This window comes from Hypomesus transpacificus, chromosome 13 (genome assembly GCF_021917145.1).
Source record: "Hypomesus transpacificus isolate Combined female chromosome 13, fHypTra1, whole genome shotgun sequence".
Taxonomy (NCBI): Eukaryota; Metazoa; Chordata; class Actinopteri; order Osmeriformes; family Osmeridae; genus Hypomesus; species Hypomesus transpacificus.
The window spans coordinates 1,657,558-1,680,150 of NC_061072.1; the positions used below are offsets into that span (position 1 = coordinate 1,657,558).

The 22,593-nt window shown below is 41.8% G+C and overlaps 1 protein-coding gene across 22 annotated transcripts in view; it reads left to right on the plus strand.

Annotated features, from left to right (window-relative positions):
• The window catches only part of tcf7l2 (transcription factor 7 like 2), a 90,209-nt gene that overhangs the window by 704 nt on the left and 66,912 nt on the right, over positions 1-22,593 (plus strand). For all 22 annotated transcript variants that reach the window (XM_047032628.1, XM_047032627.1, XM_047032629.1 and 19 more), the window contains exons 2-3: positions 129-195; positions 358-482. In XM_047032628.1, the coding sequence (XP_046888584.1) occupies positions 129-195; positions 358-482 (192 nt within the window). The remainder of the gene's footprint in view (positions 1-128; positions 196-357; positions 483-22,593) is intronic.

Below are 22,593 nucleotides of genomic sequence, written 5' to 3' on the forward strand. Positions count from 1 at the left end.
TATTTCTTAAAATTTTGCCCATCTGTAGTCTACGCAAAATATGCAATGATCCGCGATATCCGAAAGTTTAATATTCCCCCATGTTTTACTTTCTTTAATGCAATCCCCATGTTTCATTACATTTCAAGGCGGAAAGACGGCCTCCGCCTAGATCTGAAACTTTCAGAGACAAAACAAGAGAAAGTTTAGAGGAGGGTGAGTTTGTGCTTTTTTTGTTCACGGTCTTGTCTCTTGGATTTTTACACAATTAACTTACACCATCAGAGCGTGCCTAGAGTATTTCTCCAGGAATCTGAAATACATTCAAAGTTTTAAAGACACTTATAAAAGTTTTGTTCTTTTCCCCCGCCATGTTAGCTGCGAAACGGCAAGATGGAGGGTTGTTCAAGAGCCCACCGTACCCGGGCTATCCATTTATAATGATCCCCGATCTTACAAGCCCGTACCTTCCGAATGGATCTCTTTCTCCAACTGCACGCACAGTAAGTTCGTTTATATACACCTATGTGGATACATGAAAAGAGACACACAATCTCTTTTCAGCCTTACGCGTCTTATCTGGTTTAGGTATGTTTTGGATGTTAAAACGTAGCCAAGGCAGAAGTTTCACAACTTCTTACGAACTGTACAATGGAATGTATGCTGCTTGCAACGCTGTCTGCCGTCGTTGTTTTGTACAGTAGTTAGCATGCTAAATATAAGGGATGTTTTTGCTTCTTGTCTAACTTTTATTGTCAAAATACATTTAATACTCAATGTAATCTGCCTAACAACGACAGCAATTTTTCTTATAATTTCCTAAATAAATAATTATTAGTATTCATCTGATACGAATCGTTATTGGTTCCAGTTATTACAAATAGGCTACTCAACAACAATCAGATTTGCATAGTCATTGGCTTTTTTCAGTTGCATATCACAATTCCCCCCAACACACTAAAGTGCAATCATAAAATGTTAGCAAGTTTTGAAATGAAAATACTGACCTAAATTCTTTTGGAGGGTTGACAATAGCATAGAAGCCTATAGAAACAAAATCAGTCCGAACAGTTATTTTATTACTCAATTTGCGCGTGTCAAAAAAACTATAAAAACATAGACAATGTCTTGCAGTACGATTATTTGAAACATTTACTTTACAATATATTTATGCAAATATTTGTTTACAAACAAATATATTTATTTACAATATTGTTGTAATCATACATAATGCTGCATTGTAGACGAAGCAGTAGCGTGTCGCAATGCATGAAATCTTGTGGCATACATGTTTTTTTTTAAGTAAATTCATGTTATCAGAGATAATCAACTCAGCTGTAATTATGCATATTTACTCACCACCACACCAGTCCCACCGGGCAATAGAAATGGTTAAGGAGTTTTTTTTTTGTATTAGTTTTTTATAACTCATTTTAAATGGTTGCAACAACCAGTCACTGTTCTAGGTCTTCTGTTTTACAAGGTTAAGGCAAAGACCAGGCATTACGAAATATGATCTTACCCCCCATACAACTTCAGATAATGAAAGTGATATTTGTTTCCTCAGTTAAGAGGACTGTGTGCACCTTGCAATTAAACACATGCGATGCACAATAGCCCCTTCCCTGTCTGTAACCTGTTTTGACCTTCATTTGAAGTCTCAATGTGAGAAACTAACATTTCTATGGAAAATTGTTGGATAATAAACCTCTATATATTGGGAGCTCAAATTAATCAAATTTAAATTCTATTCCATACCATATTGTGTAAACATCTTTCTTTACCCACTTTTCCATTTGTGTATGCACACAATCCCTAACTTGAGGCTCAATTCCTTTTGTATATACAATATATTAATTGCTATTTTCCTCAAAATCTAGACTACCCCAGGTTATCTCTGCGTAGTCAACTGCTGAATATGAAAGCACATTGTATTGAAAGCACGGGTAGACAAAGCTAGAGTCTTAGTCATACTCTTCACTTTGTTTTCCCCCTGAAATCAAATATTTCTTTTCTCTGAAGTTCCAAATGACCTGATGGATCAGTGGTATTTTTTTTAAATCTGATCCTCCTATATTTCATACTCTTAGGTTATTTTCTGATGTGTTTTCTTTAGTAGGTTTATAAAACAATGAAGGATTGCAAGTGTACAATCACTTTCCTCGCAAAGTGATGTTAACGTTGAGCTCTTTTTTCCATTTACGTGAGTGAGGACTATTCTAACCTGTGTTTTTAAGGCTTATGTTGGAAGCATTACTGCACTAAGCAAGTCCACTTCATGAGGTCCGCTACCTTTTAGCATGTCTTTGAAGTGGGTGGCAGTTGTGTTCATAAATGTATTACTTAAGCCAAGCATAAATAATTCACCTATCCATTGATTACCTGTCTTCCTCTCTAACAAGTTATAAGGGTAACTGAATATGACTTGTGGGGTTGTTGTTGATAAGAAGTGGCTTATTTTGCTCTACTGTCATACAGGGCTTTGATGGAGTAGCTGTCTATGTTTTTTAATCTTTATGATAATCACAATATAATGAACATCGCTTTTTTGTCAGACGTCAATGTTCTGTGTTGCCATGCTGCCATGTTTCCTGTGGTTAAGTTATTGCTTGTTTTTTTTTTACCAACACCTGTGTGGAGGTTATTATAATTTGTCTGACCTGAGTGGGCTATAATGAGAAAATGTTTGTTTTTCCAACCACCTAAGTCTAAAAAGCTCTATAAAGCTGGGTATCATTTAACAATTTGACAAAGTTTTGCCCAGGGTATTAGCCTTCCTGGCCTGTCCTCCTCCCCTTTCCCTCCCATCCCTCTCACTCCCTCTCTAAACTGCACACAAAGACATGCTGGATCAGTGGGAGCAGGTTGAATTGGTGAAGTGGCCTGGGCGGCTCACCCTAGGTGCTCACTGTTTTGTCTTGCATCTCTCTTTCTCTCCCTCTCTCTCTCCCTGCGTTGTGCCAATGCTAATGCTTCATGGGGCTTGCTAAAAAGGCGACGGGTTAACTCCAGCATGGTAGGCTAATATCACACATCAACAGGTCTAGAGAGAGATACAGAGAGAGAAAGGGGGGGGTGGATGGATGGATGGACAGTGTGTGATGGAGAATAAGGTCTGGTTGTCCCGCTCTTTGGCATTGGGCCTGCAGGGCCAAAAATCTGCCTGCTTTATTTACTGCCTCTCAGACTTATGAATGTTAAGATGTTTGACGCCACCCCTGGCCCCATAATTCCCCAGGCCTGCAGACTTTTGGCAGAGGTATTGGGTTTCAACGTATTATTACCAGTAGTTTAAAAGAACAAAAAAAGACAGAGATAATGCAACACCCTGTCTTCACTGCTTTATTTAACGGGAAAAAAGATTATCCTGAAACCCGTGGCTATTCCTCAACAAGCCTAGCGAGAGACATTGTGTGGTTGAAACAAAAGCTTTTTTACAAAATATTTTTCTGTTTGTATCAGTTTTATTGTTGCACCAATGTGTCTCCTATAAAAAAATGTGCTCCCAAACAGTCATTTACACAGATTTAACATAGTTGTGGGTAAATGGTAGCATTGTGGGACAATTGCTTGAATGAATACCTGATATAGTAGTAATAATTGTCACATTACCTTTTTTTGTAGATATACTGCAATGGCCTGTATTTTATCATTGATAAAGACAGTATATTCATAATTATAATAATGATTTATTTTATGGATTATATGTGTTATGATTGTGTGTTGAATAGCTTTTGCCTGTGAGGTGACGGGAGATAGTTTAATGAGGATTTAGGGGATAGACCCACACCTTATCAAATTGGCTTTACATGTTAATAGGGCCTAATTGCTATCCACAGGGGGTTTGCAGCCGTACCCGGTCACATTTTGAGCTTCTGGCCGCAAAATGCGTTCTGAATTTATTTAGAGGGTGGCGCTTCTTTTGTCTTGCAAATCAACGTTGTTTACAAAGTATAGCGGAAGCAGCAGCACTCCTCTGTCCCTCTTCTCTCCTTTTATTCTTTCCTTCCCTGTTTCCTTTTCTTTTCCGCTGCTCTGTTTCTTTTATACCATGCAAGGAAAAGAAAAGGTCCTTATTTTCTGTCTATCTGTTTTGTATTTGAGTGAGTTAAGTTGGGCGAGCAAAGTTTGGCACCATTAAACAAAAATTGGGGCCTGCTAGACATTAGCAGCTCGCAGCACATTCTTGGAGCTTAATTAGTCCAAACTGTAATTGTTCATTGCCTGCCAATAGGAGTAATGCTCAGGAAAAGTGGAGTTGCACTAAATCGGCCCAGGGCTTTTAAAACAATAAATCACTCGCATATTTGTGCCGTGATTCAGATGGAGGCTCGACCTCTCCCATCTCGACATGTGGTAAATTGTAAAGTCAATGAATTGCAGATGTAGAGAGAAAGAAGGGAGGGGGAGAGAGAGAGAGGAGAGTACAGTAAGGTTTTGTTAACGCTTGGTGGATGAATGGAAAAAAATTGAGCTGTAAATATTTACTGAGATTGTTTTCCCCTTCTCTCGCTACCAGGGCTTAATTGTCTTGGTAGTTGGTGTTGGCAGGCTGAGCTGTGTGAGAGTGTATGAAAATCGCTCTCCATCAATCTATTTGAAACACCAAACAGAAAAAAAGGATCTGTCAGTCCAACACGTTTGTGGGCGTGTTCAAATTAGATTTTTAAATGTTGTGAAGGGAGTAGCTAGCTCCCTAGTGGTAATAGTAGCAAAGGAAGGGTTCACTACTAGAACAATAGTTTGCTGGTGTTCACTCTGCACAAACACTTGTTTTGTCTGTCTTTATCTATAGTTGAATAAATGATCAAACCTATCTATGTAATTGTTTGTTAGTGAAGGATTTGTAATTTGATGTGGAGCTTCAAATAGTCTGGGTCTATATGCAACCCTGAAATGTAAACATAACGAGTGTTCTTTTATAGAACGAGACAGTTTCATGCAACATGCAAGTCACTTTCAATACTGGGGTATTGAAAGTGAATCCCCCCCCATTCCACCCAACTTCTAATTTCCTATCTATGGACCACAGTGCCGTGTTCTATTCTGTCTGGGGGGAAAAACTGCATTGGCTTAGCAGCTGTGGACTGGTGGCCCCCCACACACAGCCCCGTCCACACACACACTCCCACATTCTCTCTCTCTTATGCATTTCCATACAGCTCAACACAAAGATCTTACTGTACATCTGGAATGCAACTTTTGTCAACTGTTAAATATAGGCTAGGTTTTCTTCATACCTGGGGCTTCTTTAAACATGGAAATCACATTATTCTTTATAATTTGTCTGTGAGCATGTTGGACATACATTGCTGTACGTTGTTGCTATATCCAAAACTGTATTAAGTTAGCGGGTATGTTTTAATCCACTTATTTTAGCAAAAATCTTACTTACTTGTATATTGTGCTTTCATTCATAAGTTCTTTTTAGCCCCAGACAAAAACCCATGTTGGTTGCATTGGTATGTAGTGCTAGCATTGAATTAACTGCATTTTATATTAATAACAAAATACATTCTATGGTGTAATTGAATTTTGATAACTGACCAGAACACTGAAATGGACACGGACATTCACATTTTCTCACATATATTGATGAATGAAGGCCTACTTTTTTGAAATACACATTTAAATAAAACAAACATTTTTGAACATTTGCAACACATTGCTAAGGATAAGACCTGTTGGTATCTAAGTATTTTTGGACTGAGTATGCGTAGTCTATTCAGTTAGCCCATTCATAATTCCCTGGTAGTGTTTGGTAGTGTGTGTGTGGGTGGGGTGGGGGGGGGGGAGGGTGACACAAAGGCTGGTTGAATAGGGCGCATAATTGCTGTTAATGCTGGGGCAATGAGAACAGCGACAGTTCCTGGTTAGATGTCCAAACAATAGTGCCCCCCAGGCCTCAAATTTATCTTCCCCAAAAAAAGCAGCGGGACCCAGAGAGAGTGGGCTGGGGGTGAGTTTATTGCTACGCTTGACAGACAGGCCATGTGTGTGGCTTTTTTGGCTAATGAATCTGGCTAGTTCTCTCCCACTATTCACCTCCTCCTGTGTCTACACTTCACCATCAAACTGTCCACCCTAAAAGTGTTGAGGAGACGGCAGTGAGACAGTAAAGGAATTTGGCAGGGCCAGGTTGCCAAGTTTTTTGAACGGAGTCTTGGAGGAGGGTCATAGTGCACTGAGGCTGACATGTTCTCTGTTGGAAACCCCCTTTATGACTAGTAATAGAAGTCCGTTAGTTTCAACTGATATGTGAGAGTGTGTGCGAGCACGAGCATGGGGTGTGTCGGCATGCAGGTGTGTTTAATGATCACGTTGGACTAGATGATGACTAGCAATGCTATTATCCAGTGAACACCTGTGGTAGGCCAACCTTTTTATGGACGTGGCAAAATGCTCTAGAATGTTGAATCATGAGAAAAAATACATGGCATGTTTGGCTCCTATCATTACAATGGTAAATTTCACACAAAAAGATGTGAACATGTGAACATCCTGTTACGTTACATCCTTGTCAGTTTGTTTTAATGAAATATTAACTATGTAAAAGTTGTTTGTCTGTTGTCTTAAAGTGTTTTCTAATACTTTTATTTTATAATTTTCCATCTATACCAGTAATAAGTTAAAACATCCTTGGAAGCCTTTGCATGCGTTAAGCACATAATTGAGAAGTGAAAGGTGATAAAACTCTAGTCCATGTATGTTTAATCTTATAATTAAACTTTTAATTGCAAGGGATTAGCTTGTTTTTGTGCATGTAGGTCTGTTTGTGTGTGTGTGTAAGAGAGAGAGCGAGAGAGAGGGCAGTGATAAGGTGATTGTCTGCTTGAGTTTTGTTAAAAGTGCTAGATTTCTAACTGCTGGGAACAGGAGCGAGGTTTGTAGCGAGAGCAGAAATAAATTAATCTACTAATCTCTGGATTATTGTAGGATTTAGAACAAAATGTTGCAGAGATTACTGTATGTAAAAAATGCACAAGGCTAATGAAATCTAAGCCCTTTATAGGCCTACACAATGTAGATCATTTTATGCTTTGCGCACCAATTCCAGAATAAAATTAATTAATAGAATTTCATCTGTCAGCTTTTAAACCAAAGTGTTCCAGTTACAGACAACAATATTACCACTCTAAAAACAAATGTAAATGTGTGTACAGTAGATAACATTTCATGCAAATTTCACATGTTGTGTGTGCAGCCTATATGCGCTACACTCCTAGGGTGCTGTGGCATACTGTAGGCAACTGTAAGTCTGTAACAGTAGGCTAAAACATGTATGGGATTGTGGTGGTGTCGGGTTTTCTCTGTTTGTGTGTGTGCCTCCATAGAATGTGTTGCTGTAAGTCCTCTTCCAGCACCACCCCCTTGTTAATGCAATCTAGTCTGCCAAAAGGGATTGGTGTCAGTGGTGTTTGGGGTCAATTCCAAAAGTGAACAAATTGACTCCTGCCATTGAGTGAATTGTCAATTGCCACCCCCAAGGGGTAAAAGTGAATTGAGTGAATGTTTGGACAACTGGCCTGAGGTGAGATGAGTGGCCTGCGCTCTCAGCCGGAGGGGACTGATGCGGACGGGGCACCAAATGAACTGACGAGGTGCCAAATTAAACCTGCTGAGGTAGGGGGGAGGGGATATTTGATTGAATGATGAGTTAGATGTATTGGTGGTTCATGGTGTGGTCAGGTTGTATCAAGGAATGAGGAACAACATTTTGCGGGGGTGGAAGACCATGTGATGTACGTCACAGTGCCCTTTAGAACGAGGAGTTTCTTTATCCTGCTCTTACTGCCTTTTTATCTTTATGGGCGTCGCGCTTTGCATTTTTCAAATATCAATAAAAATAAATGGCTGGCTTTGTCATAACATGTGGCAAAATTTCGGGATGGAAACTTTTCCATTTTAACCCTTAATAGTCTAGGAAGCTCCCAATCCTCTTCAGTTAATTAGCCTAGCTTCTTTAAAAACAAACATAACCATGTAACCCAAAATTCTATAATGAAGAAACCCATGAATGGCCATGCAGGGATTCCATTGTCAATTCAGTCCATGCTCTGTCTGTAAAAGCATTTATTTGACAACAGAGGATGACCCTTCTTATGTTAAGCCTAGAGTTCTCAGGTCAGGCATCTTGCTCAGACGTTGCATTAGAGACCAGCTGCTTTAGGCCGGCCTAGGCGCTGGAATGCTCCGCTGTTTAAACAGTGGGTCATCTCAGCGCAGGCCTGAAGGACTGGAGGGAAGGAAGTCCCTCTGTGTTTACATAGCTGAATTGTTCTGTGGGCCCCAGAGTGTCTAATGCACTACTGTTCAAACACTCACAAGTGTACGGATGACCCCCTCCAATAGCAGTGTTCACAGCTCTCGGAGAGCCCTAACCCCCTCTGTGAGTGTGTGCGCTTACACACTCACATGCCCTATTTACTTTTTAGGTACTACCGCCATTGGTTGTTGTTGCTTGAACCTGTAGGTTTGGATGATTGATATTGTACAATTGCAAGCCTCAATTCATCTCAACAAACCGGGGAGTTTGGACAGGGAGAGAGAGAAAGACAGAGAGATGGAAGGGCCTATATGCTCCAACTTATCCAGCAAGCAGCCAGACATTGACATACGGTAGAGTCATCGAACTAATTGTTGTTTGAATTACCTGTTATGATCCGATGACAAATCTCCTCCCACTCCCATCACTGGAGCGGAAAATGTAGCTGGGATTGGCATGATGTTAGCAAGTGTGTAAACCTATGCTTCAACAAGATGGATAAATGCAATTATTGGTCAGACCTGGAGAGGGGAAAATCCATTTAAAGCCTGTAACGCTAAGCAGGGGCCGTGGTTAATTCATTTGGCCAATTTACGGGTGATGTATGAGTGTCAAGGCACATTAGTCAGGGAAGGTGGGGGTAGGAAGGGGTGGAGAGAGGGTTTGGTGTATGTGTGAGGGAGGGAGAGACAGTGAGTGTTTTGGTGGTGGGAGTGAATGTGGGGGTGGGTGGTGCAGAATAGTACCACCAAAGCTCTCATCGATCAATAATTAAATGTGATGAAACAATCAAAAATAGTCCAAATAAATAGGGTCCTCTCTGGAAAAAGACATTACAATTGTTTGTTTCCTTGTTATGGCCAGTAGTAGTTTTATTTTTTATTTTATCAAATGAGCATGAGCCCTGTGGTCATTGAAATACATTGTTGTGGGTGTAAATTTCATACTTACATCAGTGCTATCAGCTGTACTGGTCTTGGACTAACTGTACGACTCAATTACACACACTGACCCAGATTGACTGATACTCCCAGTAAACTCAGGGAAGTTTACAATTAAATTACAATTATATAGTGGATGCCGATGTTTACTCTTGAAAAGCAGTGCTCCAGCCTTGCTAAACTGCTTCACCTATTTGCTGCTCACTCTCCTCTAGATAAGGATACACAGATACATCATTTTAGGGGGGGGGGGGTTCAGTCCAGTCTGAAAGTATTTTTGTTTTTCCATTTCAAGTTGATTGGTGGTGGTCAGCTCTGTACACAGTAATCCTCTTCTGGGACCAAAACACTCGATAGTTACGCAAGTTGAGCGGTATGCAAATCTGGTGGTTACAGTCATGTAGGGTAGCGGATGAGAGACTGGGGAAGTGTTGGTTTACAGCTCTTAACCACAGAGTGAGTGGGAGCCAGCTGGGGGGGGGGGAGGGATGTGAAATCAGAGAGATAAGAGGGTTTGGCCCTTCTCACCATGATACAGAATATTCCTAAGTGGTAAGGATCACACTAAATGGCTCTTAGTTTTAGAAGATCTCTAATGCTCTCAGTGCTCTGAGTGTGTGTGTGTGTCCATTTGCTGTTAGTGGAAGTGTATGTTGGCGTTTGTCACCTGACTGCGAGGCAGCCAACTTCAGGAAACCAGAGTCAGTGTGAATGCTGGGACTTGTCAGAGACAGGTGTTGGTGCTGCCGCCCACCCTGCCACTTTGTAGCAGCTGTGCAGTCAGTTTTTTTTTGCTCATAGTGTGGGCCATTTGAGAAATACTGGAGTAACATTCTTCTCCCTCCTCTCTGTGGGGATCAGTGGGAAGGCTTTGCTCTTGTCCTGCAGCTGAATGCTGTTAGCAGGCCAGTAGATGCTGTTACTGAATATTGGGCTTTGGTATTTGACTTGCTATGAAGGATTTTGGTTTATTTCTAGGACAGCATTCCGAGGCAATTAAATGTCTGCGTTTACTGTCATCAATAGAATATTTCTAGAGGCAAATTTACAGCGCTTCTTTAATTGTGACCGTAGCATGATCCCCCTCTTATCCCCTGAAACATTGCAACAGGAAATGCTAACATTCAGGCCGGTGAGGTAGATATACTTGTGAATCTCCCTTTCAACTTCCTCTGAGCCTTACATTTGCCAGAGATGTTATGCGGCTTTCTAGTGTAACACCGCCCCCCCCTACCCCTATCCTGCAGCTTGGCCTGTGGTATCGCTTTGCGGACCCTTGAATTCCCGAATCCCTGTTAAAGTAAAGCACAGGTTTTTCAGTTGGCCATGTTGTCAGTAATATCCAGCCTTTTTTCTAAATGATTCCCCCCCATTCCTCTTTTCCTTCACTTTTGCCCACACCACCGAAGAACGACTAAAGCCAGCTTTCTGTAGGCCAATGGAATTCTTCATCAAGACTCAAAAAAATTGTGTGGAAGTTTTCTGTATGCTCCTAGTATCGTTTTACAGAAGTAGACATGCCACTTGATACAACTGTTCCCATTTAGTGTGGGGCTACAAGTCTTATTAGTGTCGCCGTAGGGACAAATGTTTTTCACAGCCATTATATATGGATTCAGATGTGGCCTAGTCTTAAAATGACTCAACTTGGCAGGCCAGTTTCAGCTTGACACATATTTTCCTCCTCCCATGTTGATTTAGCACTTAGTGATTCATTACAATGGAAGGACTGAGTTGTGTGTATTCGTTGTTGTAGTGTGTGCTTTGCGAGAATTTGTTTTGTGTTGCACTCCTGCGCTACTTGTCGTCCTGACAGTACAGATTTATAGTCTTTTTACCAGTTCAACATGGCTCCTCCCCTCCATGGCATGAGGTATGAGCCTGTCATAGAATATGACACCCCAGGGTGCAACCAGGGACCAGACCAATCAGGGCAAGATATTTACCCAGTGACCAAACAAGTGACCAATCATCCCTGGGATTTACAACCAGTCTGACCCAAGCATTTATCTTGGATTTTCTTTAGGTCCATATAGAAGGAACGATTTTTAAAGACATCACCGTCAACACCAGTGTCAATACATGTATTGATGTCTATAATGATGAGACAGTGCAATGGTGGTAAATTCTTAACTCGACTAAAATAAGGATCTGCATCAATATCAGCAGGTGTCTGGAGATCAACACTGGATAACAATCAGTTTTCATTGTCGGATTGAAGTGTGCTTTGTTTCTTGGTTTCTGAGTCGACAGGCCAGATATTGAGATGCTCGGTTAGCTTCAGAGATGTTGCTGACCTCAAATTGTACACAGAAGCAGGAATTGGCTGGAAAAGCTGGGAAGACCAATGAAGCATCAGTAATGGGCGGACTAGTGGAGTGCGTTAGCTCGCTTGCTCTGGGTTTTTTAAGAAAAAAGAGACGATCCCTGAGATTCTTCCAAAGACAAACTTTATGTCCTGGAGGAAAAACCCGTAAATCAACCTCGGTTCCGTTCTTTTTCAAGAGACAAATACTTTCCTCACTTTGGAAATTGCCCTTGTTATGTGGTTTACCATACAGGACTGGTGGGAGCGACGGTAGTTCAGCATGGGCCCCTAGTTCTTTTTTTGATCTATCACTGGGTTGGTTTTATTTGCACTGACGTAGTATTGTCGACTTTTTTGTGAGAACTAACACCAATTATGCATGTGTGTTCTTCTTGCCTTTTTGATCTTTACCACAGATGCTGTGCAAGACACATCTGCTTTTCTATCCACCCCCCCTCCCCCCACTTATGGCACAAATCCTATTTTGTGGTGTTTTCGTGTGCCGTAATTTAGCAAACAACATCAGTAATGATTCAATTGGGCATAAAGTAATGGAGAGGCGGCCTGTTTGCCATCTGTTTGGTGAGATTACTGTTTCTGTGTAATTAAATGTCTGACCTTATGACCATGGTGGGAGGTGTTAGAGGGGACTAGCAACCACAGGGATTGGCTATCTTATATGTGAAAAATTGTGATGATTAGGGACTGGGGGTTTGTAGAGGGTCTTAGTTGGGCACTAAAGATTGTAGTGTGAGACTAAAGTGGCAATTTCCTTTACAAGCATGTGTGCTTTGGACAGAAATGCACACTCACACAATGACACACACACACACACAAAGGTCTGTGTCAAAGACCCAAACATTGCTCAATTTGACTAGACAGAGGAGACTGGCAAAACCTTGGTGATCCCTGTGTGCATGTAGTGTAACCAGGAGTGGTGGGGAGATGTAGGGGATTGAGGTGGTGCCGATGCCAAAGGGGGGCTGCTTTAACTCTGATTTCACGTGTGGTTTTGTTTTGACTCCCGAGGTTCAGTTTCCCTTGGACAGTGTCCAGAGACTACAGAGCCTGCTTCTGCTCACTCCTCTCCTGCAAGCCCAAAGTGAAGGGCCTGTAAGGCCTGAAATTGGATTTCAGATTTGATCTGGTTGCGTGTAGTAAACAGGACATTAAAGACAAGGAGGAGGAACTAATGAATGTGTATGTGTGTTCTGATTTTGTGTGTTGTATTCATATTTCCCATTGTGGTAATACACACCCAGTTCAGAAGAGGAACCAAAACAACTAAACCACGATTTCATACACACACTAACACACAGGATGTGTGGCAGAAAAAGATATCCGAAAATGCTACCAGTGTGGTCAGGGATGGCGTCTGCAATACTTGTGCCAGGAGCGGCAAATTGGGTTGGAAAAGATAGAGAAGGGTCTAAACAAAAATAGCAGTTTTAATTACTATGGTTTGCTATGGCGCGGCCACAGTGTGGCTGGCAGGGCTAGTTTGCCACTGGGACAGGGACGTGGTGAGCCTCCAGGGAAATTACAGGGTGCTCCGGGTAAGAAATAGAGACAACAGCCTTCACTACCGACCTTCCACTGAAGTTTACTCCTTTCAAACTAGATTCTTCAAGTTTGCTATCCTGTTTTTTGCCCCCAGAGATAATTGGGTAGCGACTCCTACATTCAATGTCAAGATGTATTTTTAAAGTTACTTACGAATACTTTATCAATATTTCAGTCAATAAACTTGTGTAGAAGTAGTTGGTCACTGAGAAAAAAAAACACTTTCCAAATATTGTATAATAGCAATATTTTAGGACATGACATTGACCTTATTATTCTTCTTGCTTTCTTCGAGAGATTTTTTTATATAACTATATAACTATATAACTATATAGCTATAACCCTATATAACTTTTCAGACTTAAGTCTATCCTTTCTCTTCGTTCTCTCGCCTTCTCAGTCTCCCTCCAAACATCTCCTCACTCCCAAAATGTGCTCTGATTGCCTTTCCAAAATAGCAATACGTTGATTGCTTTACAGAGATGATGTAAGCCCCTGCCCTAGGGTACATCAGGTTGGATTTCTCCTGCTTTATCTCTTAAAGCCTAAATTAACAGCTGGTTTGGTTTGAGTTCTTCTGGATCTGACTAAAGGATTAAGCTTGGTTCTCATGTGAGTCAATCTGGTTTGATTTATTGCAGGTCTATCAAAAAAGATCAATGGGAGCCCTTTTGAAAGTAAATCCTTAAGCGCACTTTGCACTTACATGTCATCGCAGTTTTTTTTCTCTTTCTCTCCATCCTCTCCTTTCCCGCTTGTTCTCTCACTCCCTCTTTCTCATTCTATCCCTCCCCCCTCCTTGTCTAACACCTTGTCTTTTTTTTCTTTTTTTTTTTCTCTGTTCCCCCTAACCCACGGCTGGTTGGGAGGGGAGCTCTAGCGATCGGGCCCTGTCAATGGTATTCTTGCTGTATTGCTAGATGGATTTTTCTCCTTGCTCATTAGCTATCCATCACCACGAGGCTGACTGAAGCCGAGCTTTAGCAACAGAAGCCCCGATCACAACCGAAACGTGTGCCTCCTGCTCATTCTGTTCTGTTTTCTCAAGTTCATTCATCCATGGCTGTCTTCTCTCAACAGTGCAACCATCGCTCACTCCTTGCTCAGGCTGTTTAATAAGATACATTTCTTGCCCACCTTTCTTTAGCAAAATAATCAACCATTTGGAAATTACTTATCAAACACATGGGACTAAATCTTTGGAAATTACAGTTTTATAGTCTAACTTTTCCAGTGTGGCAATGCAAGTTGGCCCAATGTTTCCATCACGATTTGTTTTGATTGTCCTTGAGAAGGGGACTTAATATCAGACAAATCTGTGCTTTCTGTCAACTAACCCTTTCATAGCATTCAAATTCTCAGAGTGACATATACTCATAAATACATGAAAATTCCCAAACTACTGAGTGACCTGGCAGATGTTGGGGAAACCAGATCCAGTCATGTTTTATATCCTCACTCGTCTGTTTCTCCCATTTTCGCGAGCTTTACTTTCTCTCTCGCTCTTTCTCTGCCTCATCATTGAACCTCCAGTAATTTTTTCACAGTTTTTTAATTCCCTACGCTCCTTCTCTACTTTTCTCAAGGCCATAGATCCAACCATAGAAGGACAGCCCCAGTGACATTGATACTGGCCGAGTATTTAGATGTGTGTGTGTCGGGTGTGGTACATGGTGATGTGTTTGAATGCTCGTATGAGTGACAGTGTTGTAGTCAAGACCAACTAAGCTGAGATCCAGTCATGACCAAGACCAGAGTGTATTGAGACCAAGACCAAGACTTTGAGGGGTCGAGACCGAGTCAAGACCAAGACCAAAACCAAGGCAGGTTGAGACCGGGTCAAGACCAGACCACTCAAAATACACAAACAGTAGGGTTTGACTAGGTAAAAAGTTACATTTGATCTGTAACTGTGTATTTGAACAAAAAATGTGACTCTTAAGGTTGTGCTGTGTGCTTATGGCCAGGCAAAGCAGCCTATTTACTATGTTGTTGTGTTACATTACATTTATTCATTTAGTAAACCTACCGTATTTTCCGGACTATAAGTCACACTTTTTTTTCATAGTTTGGCTGGTCCTGCGACTTGTAGTCAGGTGTGACTTATATATCAAAATATATATAATTTAACATGTTTTTAAATGTAAATTCATACTGACTGACATGAACCAACAAGTGAACATTACCGTCCGCGGGAGATCGGGAGCTTGGTGAACTAGTTTACCGGTAACTTGCTTGTTGGACTCGCTGGCTTGTTATTCTGTGTGCTATTGTGTAGTTGAATAACTTTCCGGATTAAATGTCTGTTCTTGGTCTTGGATTTTGTTAAATACATTTCTATATAAATGCGACTTATAGTCCAGTGCGATTTATATGTTTTTTTTTTCCTCTTCATGACGCATTTTTTTAATGATGAGACTTATACTCCGGAGTGAATTATAGTCCGGCAAATACGGTGCTCAGTTTCTGCTTTCACATTTCTCTCTCACCCAAGTGAAGGAGCGCAGTACTACGGTGTTTAATTTATAATTATTAAGTCGGGAGAGGTATGAAGCTGACATGAGTTAACGTTGTTGTAACATAACTTTTTATTCCTCATTAGCTACATAGCTTTATATGGCCTGGCTCATTACCACAAACAAAATCTGGCAAGCAACTGAAACCAACACCCTGAAACATACATTATGTTTCAGCTAATAATCACAAAATCTTTTTGTGTATGGGGGAAGAGATTTCGGAAGAGTATTGGTACAGAGGCAGTGTTTCCCACAGATTAGAAAGCTATATGTGGCGGGGGGGGGGGGGGGGGGGGGGGGGGGGGGGGGGGGGGGGGGGGTGTTGTTTCATGTCAGACCGGGGGGGGGGGGTCGAAATAATTCACAAAATCAATCAACAACAACAAACAAATAATTTCTGCATATGCAGGTAGCGACGCTGCATACAGGGTGCTAAATAACTATTTAACTGGTCGGCTCCATGACGCCGGGTAAGTAGCTAGCTCTTGAAACTTCTCACCAAAACAACGAAGGGGAACCTTCGATTAAGACATGTCCGTCGGTACCTAGCGAAAAGTAGCCTCAACTTTCCTAGACCTTTAGCTACGGCACTAATGCTGAAGGCTCGCTGATGTAGCTGTCGGTCTCACTAGAACGGCGTATGCATCGTTGCTAACGTGTGCTGACGTAGTGACTGTGTGTGTATGTGAGAAAGACGCGTGCGTGAAAGAGACGGAGGGAGAGCAGGGAAAGGAAATGCAGCTGAACGAATACGCTGCGTGTTTTTACCTAAATAGCGATAAAAAAAAATGTTTACGAAACGCAATGTGTGGCGGCCGGTGTTGATTCTGTGGCGCACCGCCACAAATTAGTCTATGTGTGGGAAACACTGAGAGGCAGATTGCAAACGTTAGGTAGCTAGCTTTGCTAACTTACGCCTAGACCTTTTTATTCATGTTTTCTTTCTAAATGCTGGTACAAGTTTGATATAGGCCTAGTCCCCGCCGTCTCAGTGAGCATCTCTTTGCTGAATTTACACAAGCTGTGTGTTTTCTTTAGGAAGTTATTGTAAACTCTTTGTGGTTCAGGTAACCAAATCTAATAATAGCAGATTTGGCCAACATCTTCAGACAGCCACAGTTTCACCTATCTTCCTCATTCACTTTTGGGGTGCGAGGAGGGGTGATGGGTAATTTCAAAATAGAAATTAGTAAAGTTTTTGGTTGCATTTGAAGCGTGATGTTTTACATCCAATAACAGTAATGATATTAACAAATGAATTTAACAATGCACAGGCAATTTAGTGATATTCCCACAATTGTAATAAAATCCTGAGTCCTCTTTGTCCGAGACCGAGACAAGGCGAGACGACACCGAGACCTTCAAAATGTGGTTTTACTCGGTCTCGAGTACTACAACACTGATGAGTGGTTAGCATTTGTCCATGGCCATCTACACCTAGTTGTCCCATGGAGAAGCGTTTTAGAAGGCATCTGAGGAACCCGATGAAATGCCCTGAACCTAGCTCTTTCATCCTCATATGTCACAAATCTTCTAGATGTTGTATGTCTTGCTCAACGAAGAGTGTGTGGCGTGGTAGCATGGTCGATATCAAGTTCAGATGTGTCCTCTGGGCGGGCTTGGCTTGCTGGCAGAGCAGGGTGGTGGGGTGGGAGGACTGTAGCAGGACGAGATCGACAGGCTATGTGGGAAGGAAAGGCTTGCTGTCAGCCAGCTGGACCTCTTAATCCTATATCCTTAGGGAAAGGGTGTGTGTGTTGGTGGGGGGGGGTGCGTGCACCTGTGTACATGTGTGTCTAGTAAAGGTTTTCAGTTTAAGCACACCTTGCTCTTGCACAGTATAAGACCCTGCCACTCCTCAAATGCGTGTGTATTTACTGTGTGTCCGCAATTGTCCACACCTTTACTGTGAGCGTGAATGCTTCTGTGAGAGACACACAGCATTTAATCTCTACTGTGTTTACTCTAGTCCTCATTTTAACTGCACACTGTATATTTATGTACAGGCTCACTCCCTTGATGTTGGAGAGGCAATGGGGGTTGAAAGTAGGGGGTAGGTCCCACACTTCTGGTGTGGGGGATTGAGGGTACAAGTGGAACAAATACTGCCAGCCCCCCAACTCTTACACTCACCCTCTCAGTATCACATACATGCCTTTTCTATGAAACACAAACACACTTATTGTCAGCTAAAATAGGATAGCTGATTGCATCATCCCCATGTCGTTCATTAGATGCAAAACATACTATTTAGCTACATTCAACCACATTCCATGCAAGCTTTCTCTCTCTCTCTCTTTTTCTCTCTCTTTTTTTGGCGTAGACTTTTTTGCATATATCAGAGGCTGGCAGGCTAAGAGCCTGGGACTTCCCCACGCCACACTCCAAGCCTTTGATCCTTTGCTTTGGAGGTAACATCAAAAGGAGAGGCATAGAAAGGCAGCTACTACTGTGAAGTTCAATGTTCAACTTGATGGCTTGGCTGAGGGCTTTTTTTCTCCCTCCCCTCCTCCTGCTGCTCGCGTTGCATCCCTCAGCTGACAAAAACACACAGTTTATTAGCCACGTTTTTTGTCTGGTCTGTCTATAATACACCTTTTCTTTCATTGTATCTATCCAGAGCAACCCAAGACCCTGAAAAATCTTGGACAATTCCATGTTCATAATTACATATTTTCTTTTATTTCTTTTTTATTTGTCTTGGGTTTAATTTAAGTTCAGTTAGCATTTCAGCCCATCTTCCTTAATGTGTAGATGACATGCAGCGCCCTATATTGCATAAGGTTGCATCAATGCTAAATCTTCTTGGGAGGACGGGTTTGGGGAGAAGAAGATCACTCCATATTGTTTGCAACATGTGTGTTCCGATGGATTCGTCTGCCTTGTGTGTTTCCTGATCTGAGTGAGAGAGCTGTCAGGTTGTGTTAAGGCAAGAAGAGAGGCCTTCTGTTTTAAGCTGCTCCATTGACATAGATAAGAAGCCTCATTCTATTGTTCAGTGGAAAACAATAACCAATCTTATGATAGGGTAGCTTAGTTGGCTGGTGACTATATAGCTCATAGGAAGTCCCTGCTACACACCCTAAAGAATGATTGAAGAATGAATACTTCCATTTCGGGAAATGTTTGTAGATATTTGGCAAGCGAATTGTGTGAACTTCCTGAAGTGGAATGGAATGACAGATTATGTCTTCACTTTTATGATCTTCCCTGTCTCACTGCGTGCCAATTAATAATAATAATATATTTTATTTGTTACGCACTTTACATTTGAAACAAATCTCAAAGTGCTGCAATTAGTAAAGGCGTGTGGCCTTCTTTTTTCCCTGTCGCACACAGTCATCTCTCTCACTCTCTCTGTCTCAATCTCACATACTTTTTACTCTTTACCCCCCCCACACACACACCACTAGGGGGGGAGGGGAGGTATATCATTAGCCCCTGTTTGCTGTAAGGCAGACAGGAGCCAAGCTCTACCTTGTCTCTGTGTCAATTACATTGTGTGTGTGAAACATCAGTTGTAATGATCTCCATCCATCCAGCTTGTGTGTGTGTGTGTGTGTGTGTGTTCAACACCCGCCTTGCCCCCGAGCTGCAGCTCCCCAGCTAATAGATGCAAAATTAAGCTGATCAATAGATGGCCTCAGCCTCGTTATTGACGTATCATTGCGGCGTGGGATTTCTGTCAGACTGTATGGTAGGAAAAGATATGAGGACGAACCAAGGGAGGGCTGGCTTAGACGATGAGATGGTTTAGGCTTTATCAAGATGCATCTTATATAAATTATGTAAACAAGTTGATTTAGCACACTTTCCTTATCTGCATATTCGTTTTCTCTTATGTCCCTTTGGACAGGGCCAGTCACCCACAAATCTTTTTGGAATACGAGACAGGAGACTTGTTTAAATTACTATATTAAAGATTCAGCAATAATTGGCTTGTGTGCCCATGTTTGGTGTGTGTGCGTGCATGCTTGTTTGTGTGTCTGAGAGGGAAGACCATGCGATTGAGCTAACTTATAATTACCCATGAGAGCTGGTATATTTTTGTGGCAGTGGTGTTTGTCGTGAATTGATTTGGGGGTGAGGTGTGTGTGTGGGGGCTGGATATGGGGGGGGAACACTTCTGCTGGATGGCCTATGTAGCTGCCTCCCTGACCCTCCCGGGGTCCTATTGTCATGGAAGCAGCCTACATTTTAATGAGCTCCAATAACCACCTTATTACTCATTTATGTATGAAACCTTGTGTGTTTAGTGAAAAAGGGCTATTATTTTTATCACAGAAAATGACAGCTTATAAGGTAAACAGAATTATTTGTGTGTGTGTGGTTTCATTTTAAATTCCATCCATACCTGATCGCTGTTAGGGTATCTGTTTAAATGTTATATGATGCCGTCTCTGAGGTGCAGGTCTTCTAGCAAGTGGCCTAAAACCATTTAGACTTTGGAGCTGAAGCTCTCGGTATAAAGCCTCTGACATGCTCAGGGAATGGACCTCATGAATATGGATTTTGCACTGCTTCCAGCTGTGTGTGTGTGGATGCCTTCATCTAAGTTGTACATAGGTGTGTGTGTTCAATGATTGTGTGTAGAGTGAAGGATTTCAAACCATTTGTGATGGATAACCGTGTGTAGGTGTAAAAAAGTTATTATTCTGGGCTTCACTGTAAGTGTATTATTAAGCACAAAGTCTCAAGAAGGGCTGAAAGGTTATGAACATATCCTCTCTGAAGGCTTCTCCACATCAATACAATATTCTTGTACGATTCATGCAGCCTGAGAACATTGAACCAACATTCCCAACACAGGTCACTGTCCACAGCTTTGCCCCACTTGAGTTGACTGAGTTATAGCTTTCCATTTTAACTTCCCCCTAAAGACTCATGTCTCCTTACAAAAGGTACACCTATAGTATACATGCTACAGACCTACGTAAGCTACTTTACTCTAACAGAAAGTACCTTGCGTAATGGACTTGGGCATACCTAGGCCTGCTGTGCTTGCCCAGCTCACATAGCCTGTAAGTAGGTCATGGTCTACCAGACTCCTTACCTGGCATGTCCAGGATCTGACCTCCAGTTTCTTATCTCTGCCCTGAACTTGTTTTAGACTAGTTATCACTAGTAAGTAATAAGAATTTACATTGTACACTGCACATATAGGTGTTGTATATTAGCTGTACAAGATGATACGTATCAGAGAGAGAGAGTGACAGAGTGTGGTGTTAAAGATGTTAGTGCTTTTGTTCATTAGTAACCCTGTTTTGGGATTAGCAGGCCCCTGCCATCTTCAGACTCACCAACCCTATTCAGAGACTGGACCCGCGATACTTTTGATGACAGAGAGAAGGAGTTCAGAATTAAAAGAAAGTTTACTTTCTGAAGCTTTCGGATCAAAAGCCAATATGAGTTTGGAGCCCTACTGGGATGTGTCAGACACATCTTTCAAATATATGGATCACATGGTGTGTCTGATGGTATGTCTTATGGCTTAGTGTGGTCAACTATTCTTTGAATAACTTTTGATTGGAGTGCTCCCAATAAGAGGTTGTTGTGATATTCTTTAATTCTGTTTGTTCAAATATTTTTTTAACAAACCCCAATTGTTTTTATCTGATTGTTAGATTATTTGTATTTTTTGGGGGGCAGTATATTGCTCAACTTCATGAAACCTTTCTGTGAATCAGCCACTGTTTGAATAACCCATTTGTCCACACCTAGTAGGTAAACAGTGTCAGAGCGAGACCACACATCTCATGAACCCATGTTTGAGACTAGAGTTAACATCACCCGTACACAGATAAGCGACCACAATTTCAGTTACTTCATCACAGCCACAAAGGTTTCAAATTATTTCTGTATACATATGGTATATATACCTACCGTATTTTTCGGAAATAAAGCCGGGGTTTATACCCCGATTAAAAATTGTTCTTGTGGTGGTGAGGCTTATTTTTCGATGCGACTTATAGCATGTTTTTATAACAAAACAACAGTAGAAACACTTTTTTTCGTGAGTGCTAACCCGTTAAGGAGTAGCGTCGCACATATGTGATCGTTCGAATGTGGGTCTCAGAGCGTAACGTCGCTTATACCATGGCCTGGTTATACAATGGCCTCGATTCTGATTGGCTGCAGGGGTGTCCATTAGCCGGTGATTTCAAAGAACTTATATTGACTTCTATACTCTTTGGCCGTGTTCACACTTGACTTATTTTTTCAGAAAAAAGCGCTGCCTTTTGCGCCTTTTTGCATGCAACCCTATAGGAAAATGAAAAAGGCCTTTTCAAAAACTTCTAAAAGAGCTGCGCCTGACGCCTTCTATCTTAGCTACCAAGTTATGACTCCTCAAACGCCAGAGCTAAAGCAACTAATTGCATTTTATTGGCTGAAAGGCAATGCCAAACAAGTAGCCAAGCTAACGTTGTAAACAATAATGGACAGCGCGCAGGTTAACGGAGTGAAGCAACATTGACGCGCTAACAGCCGTGTAAACTCGCCTTGGGGGGGTGGGGGAGGGGGGGAGGGGAGTGATCAGGTGTGTTGGAACAGGGAAATATCTAAAACATGCCGGGCAGGGGGTCCCGAGGACCAGGATTGATAACCACTGCCCTAAATAACCTTACCAACATGCCAATTTTTATCATATCCAATGTTTAATCCTTATCCAACCAGGATTTACATTCGCATTGAAGGGAGGAATCTCCCTTTTCTTTTACAAAAAAGATTGAAATCTATCTGTGTGCAATACCGCTCTCAGCCTCTACGCAACTTCAGCGCTCTCACGCTTGCCAGGCATATAGGGGTGGAACGGTACACTGAAGTCACGGTTCTGTTCGTACTGCGGTTCAGACATCACGGTTCGGTACGAGTTCGGTACAATGGGGGGAAAAGCAAAACTAAAATGCAGAAGCAGGGCTCCAGACTAACTACTGTACATGCAAGTCTTAGCTAAATGTATGATGCGCTTGTCGATCAGTCCTCCTACACCACGACACGATAGGCTACTAGCTGAGCAAC